Consider the following 15,774-nt stretch of genomic DNA (forward strand, 5'->3'; position numbering starts at 1 on the left):
TATATATAATAAAAAACATATAATGTCTTTTTAAAATAATTTAGGAATGTAGTTTCTCTGAGCATTTTTTTTTGAATGCAGGAAATGATTTTTAAAATTTTAATTATTTTATAAGAAAGTCGTAAGGCGTCATTAGAAAATATAATAACCGTTTTTAATAGATAACGGTTGTTAAATATTATTAAAGGACTTTATTTATTTATTTTTATTAAGAATATATAATTGTCGAGGCTTAGTATCGTTATGCTCATTAAGAATTGCATTATTATTTATTTACGAGCACCTTAAAGAATTTAAATTTAAGATTTACTTTATACACAATTTAACAGGAATAAATATATAAAACTGCTTTTATCATAACATGTCGCTAATTAAATGTAAGATTATATAAAAAGTTTGAATAAGAAGGAAATTAGTTATATTAATTAATTAATTAATTATGATAATAGTAACAATAAAGATCACCATAATGAGCGCCGGAAATTGTTTACACAGTAGTCAATAAGTATGATAATTAAATTTAAATGTAATAGTAATAAGTCTTTGAAGGGAATATAAATTCGGCAAAAAAATAATATAATTTTTAAATAATGCGCGATTTTAAAACACAGTCTCGCGTAAATACTTTTAATTATATAAATTATTCATTATTTTTATTATCATATATTTTTGCTTGAGACTCGTCAATGGTATTTTTAAAAAAATATATTTCAAATATTAAATGCGGGAAAAAAATGCTTAAAATTTTAACAGTAAACTTTAACTTTAAGAAAATATTTTTAAAAAATTTGAATACAAGCAAAATAAAGCGATTAACATTATTATCGGTATCACAATAACAATAAAAGTTTTTTTTAATTTTTAAATAGAGTACAGAGTTTAAGTACAAAAATACTCGCTCCAGAATTATTTTATTAGAAATATATATATTTTTTTATTATATCGTCGACTTATTAAACGCGACAATACTTTGCGTTATTTGCCGGCCGCTTATGTTTCATTTAACTCCCACTTGAATCAATAATTTATTTTTATATTTTTTTGACATCTTAAGAAGTATAAGAATAAGCGATTGTACGCGCAAATAAATAAACACAAGCAAAAAATAATTCTTCAATAAAATGTATAGTAGGCCGTAGACATATCCAACGTTTCAACAGTACCGAGTTTACAAATCGGCATTTACATCAACAATTTAGTTGTATAATTATAATAATTAACGAGTGTCGATTAATTACACATCAGCATGAAACAACATGTATATACTTAATTACAATTACAATTATAGTTAATTGCGGCAAAGAGTTTTGTTTATTAAACTTGATGAGCACAAGAAACTACTTGAGCCAGTATTTTAGTTTCATTTCATATTTTTTCACCTTCCTCTCATTAATTTATTATTTTTTTTTATTACAGTACTAGAATAATATAATGACTTTTGCCATATCCTCTGCCGGAAGTCTTCTTAAATAATATTTAAGTCTAATATTAATTATTAATTATCAATTATTAAATACAATTTCTTTTTTTAAACTTATATATGTTCACATACAACATTCACTTATACAAAGTACATACAACAATGCAATAACAATATTTTTTTATCAACATATCACGATACATACATTTTATATTTATTATTTATTAATTATTCTTTTACAACCGATAAATTTACGGTATAACGGTAAAATTCTATTGTCACCACGATTGATTTTATCAGAGTTATTATTATTAATATTAAAATTATTATTATTGTATAACAATTACTGTTAATTATAATTGTTATTTAATATAAATGTGCGAACAGTATTTGAATCGAATAAAATAAATTTAAAAATTCAAACTACTTGTAAGTTTTCAAATTATTCGTTAGTTTTTTAAATCCTGAGAGGAGGAGGTACTTCGGGTGTTTTCGGTTTTTACTCCCACTGAGATTTTTGTTCACTAAATTTTCTCCCACTTTCCCTTACGCATGCGCAGTTTAGAAATAATCGGTAGTGGGGGACTCCTGAAGTTCATTCTCTCCCTGGGACAAGTTCGCGCTACTTGTAAATTTTCGTATTATTTAATAAGAATGATAATTTTAAGTTAAAACTTTGAAAAAATTTTGATATAATTTATAATTAATTATAAAAAATTAACGAATCCTTTGTAAACTTGCGAATAATTTGAATTTTTGAATTATTAATAAATTTAATTATTCTATTTGACACAAATAATTCGTAAGTTAGTTATTCGCACAGTTTTTTCTATTTAATACAGAGATTACGTATAATTAAGTACGAATCGTTTTCTCAGATTATGTTTATAAACATTATCTTTTATTCGTTTATTATTTAAATCAGTATTGCACGATAGCATCGAGTATAACGAGACCAATAGCAGGACAATCATCAGTTATTTTTTTTTTTTAATAAATTTTATACTTTCAAATTCTGGAAGAATTTATTTTGAAAAACTGTCTCTCTGGTGACCGAAATATCCCACTACTTTTTCTCATCACTAATTTTTTTGAAATTTTTTCTTATATGTTTACTTTTCAAGTTTTTTTTTTTTTTTTTCTTCAATTTAATGTCACTATTTTATAATTAAATTCTTTACTAAAATTAAAAAATTTCTTCAGCTGTCCCGCTATCAGTCTCATTGCCGTAATAAAATAATTATTTTTTATTAAATTAAATTAAGAATACGATATATTTTTTTTATTAATTGAAAAAAAATTAATGAATTTAATCAATGTCTTTTGATGTCGATCATGATTTATGGAATAATTATTTATAATAATATAATTACAATGATACTGATAATAATAAATAAAATTATAAACTTATTGTAAAATAATAAAATAACAAATGGCAGTGGATAAGCCAGCCTTTCCCAATCCTCATTTATTATTATTCATTTATTGTTATAATTATAATAAATAAGGAATTGAGGATTACTCCTCTCCATTGGCAAATTTCCATTCTTAATCCTGATTATTCATTTTTTAAATTAAATGCAATATAAGTGAGCTTATTTTATATATAAATATATTCATTTTTTTATCAGTTACTTGTCTTTAGAGGAGCGTGCGCGGAATAGTAAAAGAAAAATATAAATTAAGTTTTAAAGTTAGTGCTGATTGAGAGGCAGATTCGTTGCCGGTTATCGCAATTACTCTAACATTCGATGATAAAGAATTTGTTTTTTTTTATTTATTAATTTTAATTCCTTTCTGTAGATTTTTTGGAAGCGAAAGCAGCAGACACTTGAAATTTTTTTTTTTCAAATAAATTAAATTTTTATATTGCCATTAATTTTTTCCCCGGGTCAAATATTAAACCCTTGATATTTATATTAATTACTCATAATAATATATAATTTGTTTACAAAAACTACAGGTCTGCTGTCTTCAATATCACGGGCATAATTTCTCTCCATCGACACCCGAATTCTGATACAAAATATTGAAATTAATAATTAAATTTAATTGGTAATAATTGTCAAGTCTTGATTAATAAATGCATTAAATCATAACTGGAAGTAATCGATTATCATTACGCTGGATTTAAAATAATGATTGCCTCATTTTGTTAAACAGTGCGTTCATCATATATCATCATATATTAATAATATATATATTTATATACTTTTTTTTAATACTGTAATATGTATCGATCGTCATCGCTCTCAACTATTATTTTTTCTTTAAAATTTATTTAAAAAATATTACTCTGTCTGCTAAATACCCGCGTTCTCTTTTACAAAAAAAAAAACTTTTATTTGCAATCATAGTAATAATTTTAAATAATAATAATAATCAATAATCATTACAGTTGTAATTACAGAGTAAGGCGATAGAAAAATTTTTATTCCACATACATATATATGCCAGTATATATATGTACATACATAAATTATAAAAGCGGCATAAATATATATATAATAACTTTCCAAGTATTTTTTAAATTTATTTATTTGTATGATTACTGATCATGTTTCATTGCTCCAAAAATTTATATTTTTATTTTAAATATTTATTATAATTTTCAACAATTATCGACTCTGTGGATTTTTGTCATCTGTATATCAAGAAACTTTCAGTCGATTTAACAGGATAAGCAACAAGATGATCTAAACTAATTACCAAAACGGTTAATTAATACTCATTTTAAATACTTAATTATTACAATTATTATTAAACTATCAATTCGGTTCAATTGCGACTTTTTTTACTGATTTAAAACCATCGATTATTCAAAATTATTATTATTATTATTTATGTTTGTTTACTATAATTTTAGTAAAAGCCGAGGCTGATAAATCGTAAATTTAAAAAATAAACGACCCGCATAATTTGCAAAAGCAAATTATCCATCAGTTAATTAACGTCAGTACCAAAATAACTAAAATAATAAAAAACTCACTGACCTTATTTACTGTACAATACATTAACTATCAGTTTTAAATATTGGAAGTCAAAATGATTTAACCCGGCTTCGTGATTGGGCCTCTTTAGACGGGCTGCGGGATGGAGTTGGCGTCGAGGTGGGCGTCCCGGGTGCGTTTGTCGATGCGCGGGGTGGTCGGCTGTGTTTACGACCGAACCGAAAGAATCGTCAGAAAAAAATAACTTCCTCTTCGAGTGGTTGCTGCGGCTCTGCACGCTGTTGATGTGGTTGCGGTGCCAGCGGTTGTTGCTGCTGGGGTTGCGGCTGCTGGTGATATGATTCCGCTGATGACCGGGTAGTGCGAGCCGAGCGATTAGGTGATAAGGATGAGGATAATGATAGTAATGAGTGGTTTCCATTGTTATGATGCTGGTGCTGATGCTGATGTTGATGATGGTGGAGATAATGATTGTGACCCAATTCTGGAGATGAGTAGGCCGAACTGGTGACCACTGCGGCGGGGCTACTACTCGTCCTTGAGTGACGATCCGGGCTGTTATTAGATCCGGTGCTGGCACTCCTGTATAACACACATCGAAGTCTAATCTCAATGTAAATAAGTATCGGTATCACTTTGATTGATAAACGCGCGTGTTTGCCCAAAAATAAATAATACCATGCGCCAAGCCATAGATCTTTTTTTTTAATATATAAATATATATATATTTTTTATATATTTTTTCACCTTGTACTATTGTTGTTGGTACCGCTGGCGAGTTTAAGTGGTAATTGTTGTTTAACAGGTGGAAGATTGCTTGGTGCTTTCTGTTGATTAGTAGCACTGATTAAGTTCAAGGGTATTCTCTTAGCGTCGGGCAACGACTTGCGTGACTGAAGAGTGTCGCTGGACTGACTGACGTGTGACACGTGAGTTGCATTTGAACAAACAGTTGGAGTTGTTACGACACCGGAGCGTTCCAATGCCTCGAGTCGTCGATACAATTGATCACGTTGGTTTGTTACGTCCAGCTGCTCTGCAGCAACTTGTTCCCTCAGTCTCGTTAATTCTGCACGCTCTTCGGACAACTCCTTCCGCTCCTGCTGGGTGGCCGCCCGGAACGCAGCCTTCTCGCGACTCAACTGGTCTTGCAAGTTTCTCAACTCCTCCAACTGACGGTTAGGATTCGGCCGGCTGTTGGTCGATTTACCTCCTCCGTCTTTGCACGCTGCCAATTGGGCATGCAGGCTGTCTATTGTTGTCATCTGATTGCTTATTATGCAGAGTAATGTGTATATGTAGTGCGAAAGTCTTATTGCGGCTAATTGCTGATCTCTGTTTACTTCATGAGCGTCACCCTCTTTTTTATTCTCTGTTTCTTTTACAAATTCGCTTGTTTTCGGTGGAGTCATAACGGAATGTAGCGCAGCTGAATCTCGCCATGGATATCGTTCCTAAATAAAACAGTAAATAAATAAATATATATATTAATTAATTAATTTACAAATACAATGAAAGCCGAAAGTTTCCTGATATTAAATTAAACTATAAGGCTAATTAAATCTAAAACTTACTTTATTATTGTTATCGAACCCAGCAAAAGTTTCTGCCCGCCGTGGAATACAAAGAGCTGGAGGTATATAAGCTTCACTGTGTCGTTCACCAGCAGAGCTCAAACTTCGTGACAATGAACCGCCGCCGGCTCCATATGACAAAGAACTTGCAAGACGCGTCGCTTCTTGTACCGCCACTACAACCTGAAATTATTTATCGACTCCGTTAATAATTAAAATACTTAAAAAGTTATTGACAAACCGGAAAAAAATACTACCTCTTGCCACACTTGCGACGAATCTGAACCATCGCCGCGACAGAGTCGCGTGTAATCGGGCGTATTTTCATTGCGCTCAGTTTTTTCCGCCTCATTGTCATTTTCGTTGCCCTCGCTGGCTTCGTAGACCAGTCTCATCTGCAGAGCCATTTTTTCCTCCAACAAAAGCGCCTGCTCGGTGTCTTTTTTCCTCAACTCACTTATTATTCGCAGTATATGAGTCTCCTTGGCTTTAGCAATACGCTGTCGTTCGTCAATAGACAAAGTGGAGGCTGATGATGACCTAGTACCGGGTATGTCACCAATAGAGCCTTCATCAAGAGCGTCATTTTCGTAGTCCTGTGGGCAAGCCTCAACAGCTGAACGTATTGCCGTTATCCACAAATGTTTGTCTTTTGGTTTCTGTACTTTAAGCTCAAACATTTCTGGCTCAGAGGGACTGCTACTGATAACATAGATACTACGAGATTCCTGACCAGCCTTTTCACGGACCAATAGCTTTTGCAATGACACAACACCGGCTTTATTATCAGGTACAAAGAAAGCATACTTTTGATCTCGTGTTTCAGCTAAAAATAATAATACATCTGACAGCACTACTACGGTGACTGGTACCATTTTTCCTCGGCCCTGCATCAGATACGCGGTCCCCTCAAACTTCAGAACCCGATTAAATGCCATAAGATCTGATTTTTTGAATTTAACGCCGCGATGATGAGCAAATGATTTGGCGTCAATGCGATTATAGATCTCGAGTTTTCTGTCCTCTCGTTCCTTGTCAGCGACGCAGGCATCAACGTCGCCGAGTATCTGCTTAACAAGATTTAATGCCTGCCGTAGGTTTTCTTTTTCCTCATTAACTGTACCCGTTTTTATCAACGGTTCAACGAGCAATGGATACTTTGTCAAACGTTGCGTTACAAATAAAATACATTCTGGTATCCCTTTCTTTTTCAACAAAGGATTAGTCTGACATAGTTTAACAAACCGTGCAAATCTTGCGTCCAACCGTAAATAATACTTGTAAGTATCAACAGCATCGCGATGCCGGCTGCAGAATTCACCGTAAGCGCTGGTCATACGCGACGAGTTTTCATCTGAAAACTGATCAACAAGTATGTCAGCTATTGTCGGCACAACAGGATTAGCACTTTGACGTTTGCGTAACTTTAATAAAAAACGCAAATGTATGTCTATTAAATCACGCAGCCGCGGGAACATTCGTTCGAGATCTGCCGCGCCCAGACGAAAATGTCTTCTCAATCCTTCGGCAAATATTCTGTCCATCGCCAGTAGTACAAGACAGTGGTGCTTCTCTGTAAGCACGAATTCATAAATATGCTCTTGACGTTTTACTTCACGGTCATTATTGTCAACAAGTCTCAACGCTTCGCTACGGCCAATCGACGCGCTCCAAGAATCTGGTTCATCTCCGCCCAACTTCAATTCAGGATCCAGCCCCTCAATGTCGCTGATTGTCAGCAAGTGTACGTCATCTCCAAAGTCAAACTCTTCCCATCCGCTGTAAAAATATAATAAAATAAAATATTTATATTTATATTTTTTAAAGTTCAAGTTTATATCTGTATATAAAAAAATTTTTAACTGACCTAACAATATCTCGATGTCCAGTATCTCCGTCTTTTTCCTCGCTGATTATTTGACTGTAAAAAATTCTCTTAGCATGAGTCAGTGCATTATAAAGTCCTTCCGATTGATTAAACTAATCGGTTGGATAGGCAAAAAAGATGATCGATTGTTGCCTTCTCCCAACGATAGCGTAATCATTTAAGCATAGGTATTACAAATAAAATAATAATATTTATCAAACAACGTATAATATAATAAATATAAATAACAATGGGTACTAGTCTAGTATCACGACTGGTCATTCTACTACCCATCAACTCTCCCTTCAAAACTACTCCTCTATAGATCTAGTATTTTTTTAGCATAATTTCTTTCGAGGATTCATCAGCGAGGTTTTTTATCAGGACCTACTCCGACTGTAGACACAAAAACTCCAGTTGTTTTTACCTCCGTCCGTGAGTTACGAGGGTTTCCCCGGACGTGTCCTAGTTTTTGGGACGTCCGAGCAGCTAATCAATTAATCAACTTTATTATTATTTTTTTTTAAATAAACATAAGCTGCGTGAAAATCTAATTACCCATAAAATTTTACAAATTAAAATACGGAGTTCGTTCAAATTAAAAATTGCAGCAAAAATTTTTACTCTAAATCTTTCCGGGTTGGAAAATAATTTCATTTTGATTTTTAATACTAATAAATATGACCAGTCGCGATTATAAACAATTGGCATAAAAAAAAATAATAATTAATAGTCTAATAGAGTGCGCTGTACCAAACTTTTAGTAATAAAGCTTCAGTAGCAGTTTAAAAGTAAATTTAAATATTATTTAAAAAGTTATACAACCAATTGGGTAAACAAGGTTTATTTACACAGCGTTAATATTTTATTACCATACCTTCCATAGAGAAGGTTTCTTGTCATTATCAATTTTTTTATAGAGATAACAAAAATAAGTTCAATACATGACACAAATATAATTACAGCTCCTATTTTATGTTAATAAATAATTAGGAAAATTTTTTTATTCAATTAGAAATGCTTACGAACTAAACGATTACTTATGAACTATATTTAGTATAGTACTTGTACTTAACAGTTAAATAATAAGTAAAGTATCGATATTAAAATAAGTAATAAAGGGAGAGACATTTAAAAAATAAAAAAAAAATAAATACAAGCAGGCGAGTTTAAAAAGCTCAGGCAAGCAGAAAATGCTGTTTAATATTTCGCAATATGTGCCGGTCATTCGGTATTTATAATAAATAGTAAGTAGTAAATACGGGCGAGTGATGTATGTGCGAAAAATAAAATAACAGCTTGCGTCACGGTATAATATTTCCTAGAGACAAAGTACGTATATAAGTATAATAAATAGGATACGTATATATTTAACAACACGAATTAAATATATAGATAGGTGACGATTATTTATTATATATAATAACAATATAAACGACTCGATAAGGAAGAGTGAGACACATGTGAGATGATATCTGTGGGTCGACTTACTTGACTCCGAGCTTGGTGGCAACACGCCGCCAAGGGCTGTAGCTCGTCACTGTTTTCTTGGTGGTTATTTCCCTGTTATCGTCGTTATCATTGACCGTATTGTTGTGGTAGCACGGGAGGGAATGCACGGAGGAAGGAAAAAGCACACACTGCATTAGCGCAACCTTACGTTTTTTAATATCCGCGGCATTACCTTACTCTCATTTATTTTTTCTTTTAAATTATCTCCTTATCCTTAATCCTTAATCCTTATTTTTACCATCTCTCCTTTCCTTCCATTGACATTTTACGGCTTATTTTATTTTTTTGTACTTAATTGATGTTTTTTTATTATTTTTGTTAGATAATTATTAATAATTCAGCCAAAAATAATTTGTTACGCGATTGTAAAGCACTATTGACCGGACTACGCTGCTACTTGTATACAATGACCAGTAAATTAATTAATAAAAATCTGCCGCTCTATTTATCTCTTGCAATAATTGTAAAATTAATTTTAAATAAGCTGAGCCAATTTGAATCTCCAAGTTTACTGTTGCTATTATTATTATTTCAATATAAATATGGAAATCATCTCAAAGCTGGGGTATTTCAATGAAACTTGTAGATTCAATTTGACTGTGGATCGGCAGCGTGCGAAACTTGGACCATAAACACGTAGATTCGATGCAATAATCGAATTTAAATATGAATAATAATAATAGTATTAATATTAATTTTGATAACTTACTTGGTGGTGCCAGAAGAGCTTGAGGGCGGCAGGGAAGCCGTCGAGCCGCGTTTTACGTGCCCTACACTCGAAGCTATTGAAACATTTGATATTGATTTAATAGCACCTTTGGTACTCTTTGTCTTTGAACATTCCGTCGACGCTTGATCGCGGCATGCCTGGTTCTGATGTACTGTCGCTCCGCAAACTTTAATTAAAAATAAACAAATTATTATTATTAAAATAATATTGTTTTATAATTTACCTACATAAATGTTATGCATATATATTGTAATAACTGGTAACTCATTTTGAAATAATAACATAGTTAAATTAGAAATAACAAGACCACAATTGCAGCGGTAACAAAAAAAGCAAGAGAAGAATTTTCATTGAGATACTATCGATAAGGCATCAAAATAGTGACAAAACATAAATTTCTGTCATCGAAAAAATATCTGCTTGACTTGACACAAGTGACGACAAAAAGTTAATTACAAATAAATCAATTAGACGATTTTTTAACTGAAATGATTTTTCTAAGACAGAAAAAAAGAACACAAATTTCCTATGACTTCTAGGACCAGCATCCGTATGTCTGGTGAATGTAAAAAAAAAATTGTCTTGTCCTTTTAAGTGACATCTTTATAACATCTTAAAGATGTCTCTGTGCTACTGGATGTCAACAAATAACTGACTAGTCGCGCTTCTATTCAATAAGAAAAGGGCATTCGTTTTCAGGATATTCAAATGTTCTAAATAAGTTTCAATTTCGCTAAAATATATAAACGTACTTTCACACTGTATAATGGTTTTATTGCTGAGCTGTTTCATGCAAATATCGCAAACAACAGTTCCCTGAGTCCCAGTATTCATTGTTATCCAATGATGGGACTGCGGACTAGGTTTCTTCCCACTCTTGTCCTAAAAAAAAGTATACCATCCAATTAGTAACATGAATTACACAAATTAGATTTTAAGTAAATGAATTAAAAGTAAAAAAAATACAAACTTTTTTCTTACGGAAAAATAATGAGCCTCTCTTCCTACGTGTTTTTTCCGAGTGCTGATCATCGTAAGCCGTTCCACTGCAATAATTATCACCGAAATAATTATTTAATTAAAATAATTACAGTTAAATTAACGGAGATAAACAAAAAAGCAAAAGCATAGCTTGGTAAGCTATTTATGACAGTGATGATTAAAATTAATAAAATATAATCGAGATTTAAATTATTACACTCAGAGACAGTTTACATGACTTAGTACCAGTACTGACCATTATTACCCTTTGAACAAGAGTGATTGATTGTGATTACGATTATGATAACAATCGTTGAGGTTGGATACATATTTATGTATATAAATATGTAATATAGTTGCAGAGTATTGTGTTGTAAGGATAGTTTAGTTGTTTAAACTATTTTTTATAATACATCTAGTTACTCACTCGGTCATAAGCTCGTCGAGAGAGGCTTGAACATTAGCGGAATCTTGACGTATTAAGTCTTCGTGGAATGGGTGGTGATGACTATGGGCTGTATGGAGGTCCTCAGTCTCAGTCTCACTTCCACTACCTTTCTCGTTTCTTTCAAGTCGTCTGCTGTCATGCATGATCATAGCAAATGATGTACAGTGCAACACATACACACTAATCTAATAAACTATTGTGTCTAAATCGCGAGATCGCGACTAATTTTATATATTTATTTAAATATTAAGTAATAGACTGTAGAAAAATACACCAAGTATTAATTTTATAAATAATCCATACATAGTTTTAGAAAATAATTTATAATTTATGACGTTTATTTTTCATCATAAGATAATTTACTGCATGCTCATGTGCGACAAGTAGAGATGTGATCCAAGCACTCATTAATCGAGCAACAGATTCGGTGATGTATTTCAAGAGAGAAGAAATAAAATCGAAAGTGATTGCGATTATTTTAGCTAGCTAAGTATGTATATAATATATATATATAAAATGAAATAAAATATATTTTATGGTATAAAATATCGACAATTAAAATAACTTACGCAGCTAAGGAGGGGGTTGCGCGTGATCCTGACTCGGCGAGTAAAGTTTGTCCAGGTGGGGTGATGATTGATGGCGTGGAAATTGATTTTTGAAGGGGTAAACGTGATCCTGTGACCCCTGGTAGTAAGTTTGATGTTTCCGTTGACCTTTGATTGCCTCTTTTGACCGCGAGCTTCTGTAAGTCAATCTGTACAGCGAGTTTTAAACACAGTATGTAATTTTATGTATGATGATAATGATGTTCACTAATCTATGATTAATTACATGACATTATCCCGAGGGAAATACAAAAAGAAATGAAGGGACGATTAATTTTTACCTGAACAAGGTCGGCTTCGTTGAGTGAGTGAGTACTTGTTTGGGATCTACACGATCTATTAGTAACTCCTGCACAAGGGGAACGTGATTTACCGTCTGATTCAAGGTCCATTTCGCTATCTAGACTACTCAGACTGATGCTGCGTTGCCGCTGAAAAAATATAAATTTTTTTTGTTGCGGTCGGTCGTGATAATTAATCAGCGGAATAATTTTACTACGCAGTAGTAGTCAGCGTCCAGCGTACAGCATAAAAATAATAAAAAATTTTTTACCATATTTTGTGCTTGTAAATGATTTTGAACTTGACACCGATGACGATGTCGAGTTTCTTCAAGATCAGTCCAACTGCGGCGTCGATCGACGCCCAACATAGAAGGTGGTAATTGAGCAGCGTTATTTGGAAAATGCGTCGGCGAACTGTTGGTCGAACAATTAGCAAGATCGGGATCTGAACCAGGACCAGGACCACCACGATCACCAGTACGTCCTTTGATGCCTGACAAACTCAAAGGACAGAGTGATGGACATGATGAACTTAGTCGCTGTAATTGTTCGTTCTGCAGCAAACGGTTCCCGTACCCTAGGGTGCAAAGTGTCAAGTCGCGCATTCGCTGAATACTGTTGTGAATTTCATGAAGCTGTTGGAGATTGTCTTCTACAATTTAAAAATACACTTTCTCAGCTGATTTATCAGTTATTATTTCAGTTACAAAATTACCTAGAACAGGATAATGCTTTGCTAGACCCGGAGAATGAGGAGTCACGCTGATAATAGGAACCAGCGGATTCTGGTTGCGAATGTTAACTTCGAACCTCGGGGGGTCTGGATGACGTTGATCTTCTCCGGTCTCAGACATGACGATATCCGGATTATCTTTGGTATATTCAGCGTTGGTATGACTGCCGTCATCAAGATTCATCCTCGCCAACTCACCATTAACGACAGACACATGACTGCAATCTGTTATTTCCGAGCCCAAGTAATCCGTTATCACATCTTCGTCACTGTCTTCTCCGCTGTTGGGGCACTCATCTGTAAATTTAAATCACACATAATTAAAATATAAAAATATATACTCCTATAAATTTATTTTTATTCACAAAGCTGCATGAGTACTTGACATTGGTACAGGTAAATGAATAGATGGAATTTATCAAGATATATGAGAAAACCGATACGGCATATCCATTTTACATGTGCAAGTATAAGTATATTAATATACACAGTTGTAGTTAGTTTATAGAGAGCGAATAAACTCGTACTCAAACTAGTAGACATCTATCTCGAGATATTTCCCATTAGTAACCGCAAAAGATGTTCAATAGAAACCAGGTCACTATTTATACCTGTATATCTATATATACATACATTAGCTATTATTTAAATCGTTATCGAGATTTTCGACGTTTTCCATTTAACGCGACAATATAATGCAAGTTTTAAATCACGGTCAAGAGCCATCAGAAACCGCTGGGACAAAAAAAAAGTTTTATAATTCCAGCAGCTCTGATTTTACAACAATACTAGTGATGAACTGATGTATTATATTTTATAAATTAAATGCTAAAGAGCGCATTGTTGAGCATTACCGCCAGCTACTGATCTCCATTAACAATCTGCATAAATTAAAATTCTATTTTAGCATATAGTTTATAATATTAAAACTATCGATCGGTCTTTGAACATTTTTAATATTAAAGTAGCACAGCTGATACTAAATACCTCCGATGGTTTTACGTCACAATACCTACTTTTTTTCTATTTATATTATTATTATTATTATTAATTTTTTCTTAGTCTACTGTATCGTTTCATTGTACAGCATTACTCGATTATTTACTCCGTTAGCGGCGATAATTAAGTGTATTAATAACTATCGTCGGAGTGACGTTGCTCGAAAATTGGGTGAGTGACTGAGAGTAACTGAGTAAAAAGTAAATTAATAAACAAAGCAAACAATAAAAAAGTAATTAAATTGCGTGAGGGGTTTGGCGAAGAGTAAAACGGGCTGTTGCATTCACCACTAAATAAAAAACCCTCGAGGACGAATTGATCGCGAGCTCAACTCCCGGTGCTCTCTGTCTCCTCTTGGTGTTATACTACTACCCTGTTATGTTGATGGCACAAGAGCCAACATCCAGGCCACCCCCAACCGACCAACCCCTTGGATAAAACAAAATCACAAAAGTCGTGCTGTTTCTCCCACTACTATATATATATATATATATATATATATATATATAGTAGCCCACTACCACTTGTCGTTTAATCTTTTTGTGGATAGAGCTTTATTTTTATCCAACATTTTCACGGTTTCTTTTAAACTTTACGAAGCATCACAAATGCATTTGAATATAAATACAAACAAATAATATTTATTTTCAAAATTATTCACCTATTTAAAATATATAACAAATATATAATATAAATATTGGTTTATAAAACTAAAAAAAATTACCTGATGAAAACGGAGCGAGTCCTTCCTGTCGTTTTTCCATGTTGCCAATAAATTTATTTTAAAATTTACTTATAAAATTCAAATTGTCACCAACTGTAAATATGTCAAAGTCATTATTAAATTATTATAAAAAAAATATATATATGTATTTATAAAATAGTAAGACATAAGATTCCCGTCACGGTTATTTATTATTTAAGATAATTGAGAAATCGTTGTAAAAAAAAAAAAAAAATTCCATGCGTGTCAATAAATTTATATTGTTATACGCCGTGAAAGTATAACGATTATAACCATTATAAAAAATATATTATATATATATATACATATGAGCGTCTAAGGCACGGGCCAACAGTCGATTTATTATTATTTCCGGAGGTGGAAACGACACTTGTTGCCAGGGAAAGCCGCGATGACAGGTACTTACTAAGTATCGCCACCTTATCCAAAATACAAATCTACCTCACTAATAAAATCATATCATCTTTTTTTTATTTCATACATTTATACATACATATAAATATATATATACGTACCCAGCGTAAGTTTAAATTAATAAACCAAGTCACTGCACGCACAATCACAATACTGATGCTCCCATACTCCGAACCCACGTATTTATTTTATATATTTATTTATATTATTAAAAATAAAAAAATAAAAAGTACCTTATATATATTATTTAACTCGCGACATCAACGTACGTCGACCATTTTATTAAAACATGTATGTATTATCTATAATGTAGACTCAAACTCAAACTTAAAGATACATGTACTGGCTCTCAAAATCTGACACTCCTTTCTCTGAGCACCTCTGTATAGTTGTTACCTTTTGCTTTTGATGATGTTGAACAACTAGCTAAGCCAACACAGTCTGCTGGAGAACTTGAGATAACGCTTTTGTTACCAACTTCACTTATTTTATTATTCAAATTCAAACT

At 32.5% G+C, this 15,774-nt stretch overlaps 1 protein-coding gene across 7 annotated transcripts; it reads right to left on the minus strand.

The window, feature by feature from the left end:
- Positions 1 to 2,241: 2,241 nt before the first annotated feature.
- Positions 2,242 to 15,699, minus strand: LOC130664130 (rho guanine nucleotide exchange factor 18). Of its 7 annotated transcripts, XM_057463900.1 has the most exons (17): positions 15,368 to 15,699; positions 15,158 to 15,297; positions 14,832 to 14,924; positions 13,091 to 13,405; positions 12,645 to 13,027; positions 12,373 to 12,522; positions 12,053 to 12,240; positions 11,463 to 11,615; positions 11,025 to 11,100; positions 10,807 to 10,936; positions 10,034 to 10,220; positions 9,304 to 9,375; positions 7,813 to 7,866; positions 6,203 to 7,724; positions 5,946 to 6,128; positions 5,119 to 5,825; positions 2,242 to 4,953 (listed from the first exon to the last, which is right to left on the minus strand). In XM_057463900.1, exons 3-17 carry the CDS (start codon positions 14,869 to 14,871, stop codon positions 4,602 to 4,604), a joined length of 4,512 nt encoding a protein of 1,503 aa, XP_057319883.1. In that variant the 5' UTR covers positions 14,872 to 14,924; positions 15,158 to 15,297; positions 15,368 to 15,699; the 3' UTR covers positions 2,242 to 4,601. The 7 variants fall into 7 exon arrangements, with proteins under 7 accessions (XP_057319883.1, XP_057319882.1, XP_057319886.1 ...); XM_057463899.1 differs by lacking the exon at positions 15,158 to 15,297 and having other exon boundaries at positions 15,500 to 15,699; XM_057463903.1 differs by lacking the exon at positions 15,158 to 15,297 and having other exon boundaries at positions 12,053 to 12,228.
- Between the last annotated feature and the right edge of the window lie 75 nt (positions 15,700 to 15,774).

Source organism: Microplitis mediator, chromosome 2 (genome assembly GCF_029852145.1).
Source record: "Microplitis mediator isolate UGA2020A chromosome 2, iyMicMedi2.1, whole genome shotgun sequence".
Lineage (NCBI taxonomy): Eukaryota > Metazoa > Arthropoda > Insecta > Hymenoptera > Braconidae > Microplitis > Microplitis mediator.

Excerpts from the sequence above, each read along its gene's own strand:
- LOC130664130 (XM_057463899.1), bottom strand. The coding sequence starts at position 14,871 with ATGGAAAAACGACAGGAAGGACTCGCTCCGTTTTCATCAG. Across the intron at positions 12,241-12,372 it reads ACGAAGCCGACCTTGTTCAG|ATTGACTTACAGAAGCTCGC; the intron begins GTAAAAATTAAT and ends CTCGCTGTACAG. Across the intron at positions 7,867-9,303 it reads GCCACCAAGCTCGGAGTCAA|TCAAATAATCAGCGAGGAAA; the intron begins GTAAGTCGACCC and ends AATTTTTTACAG.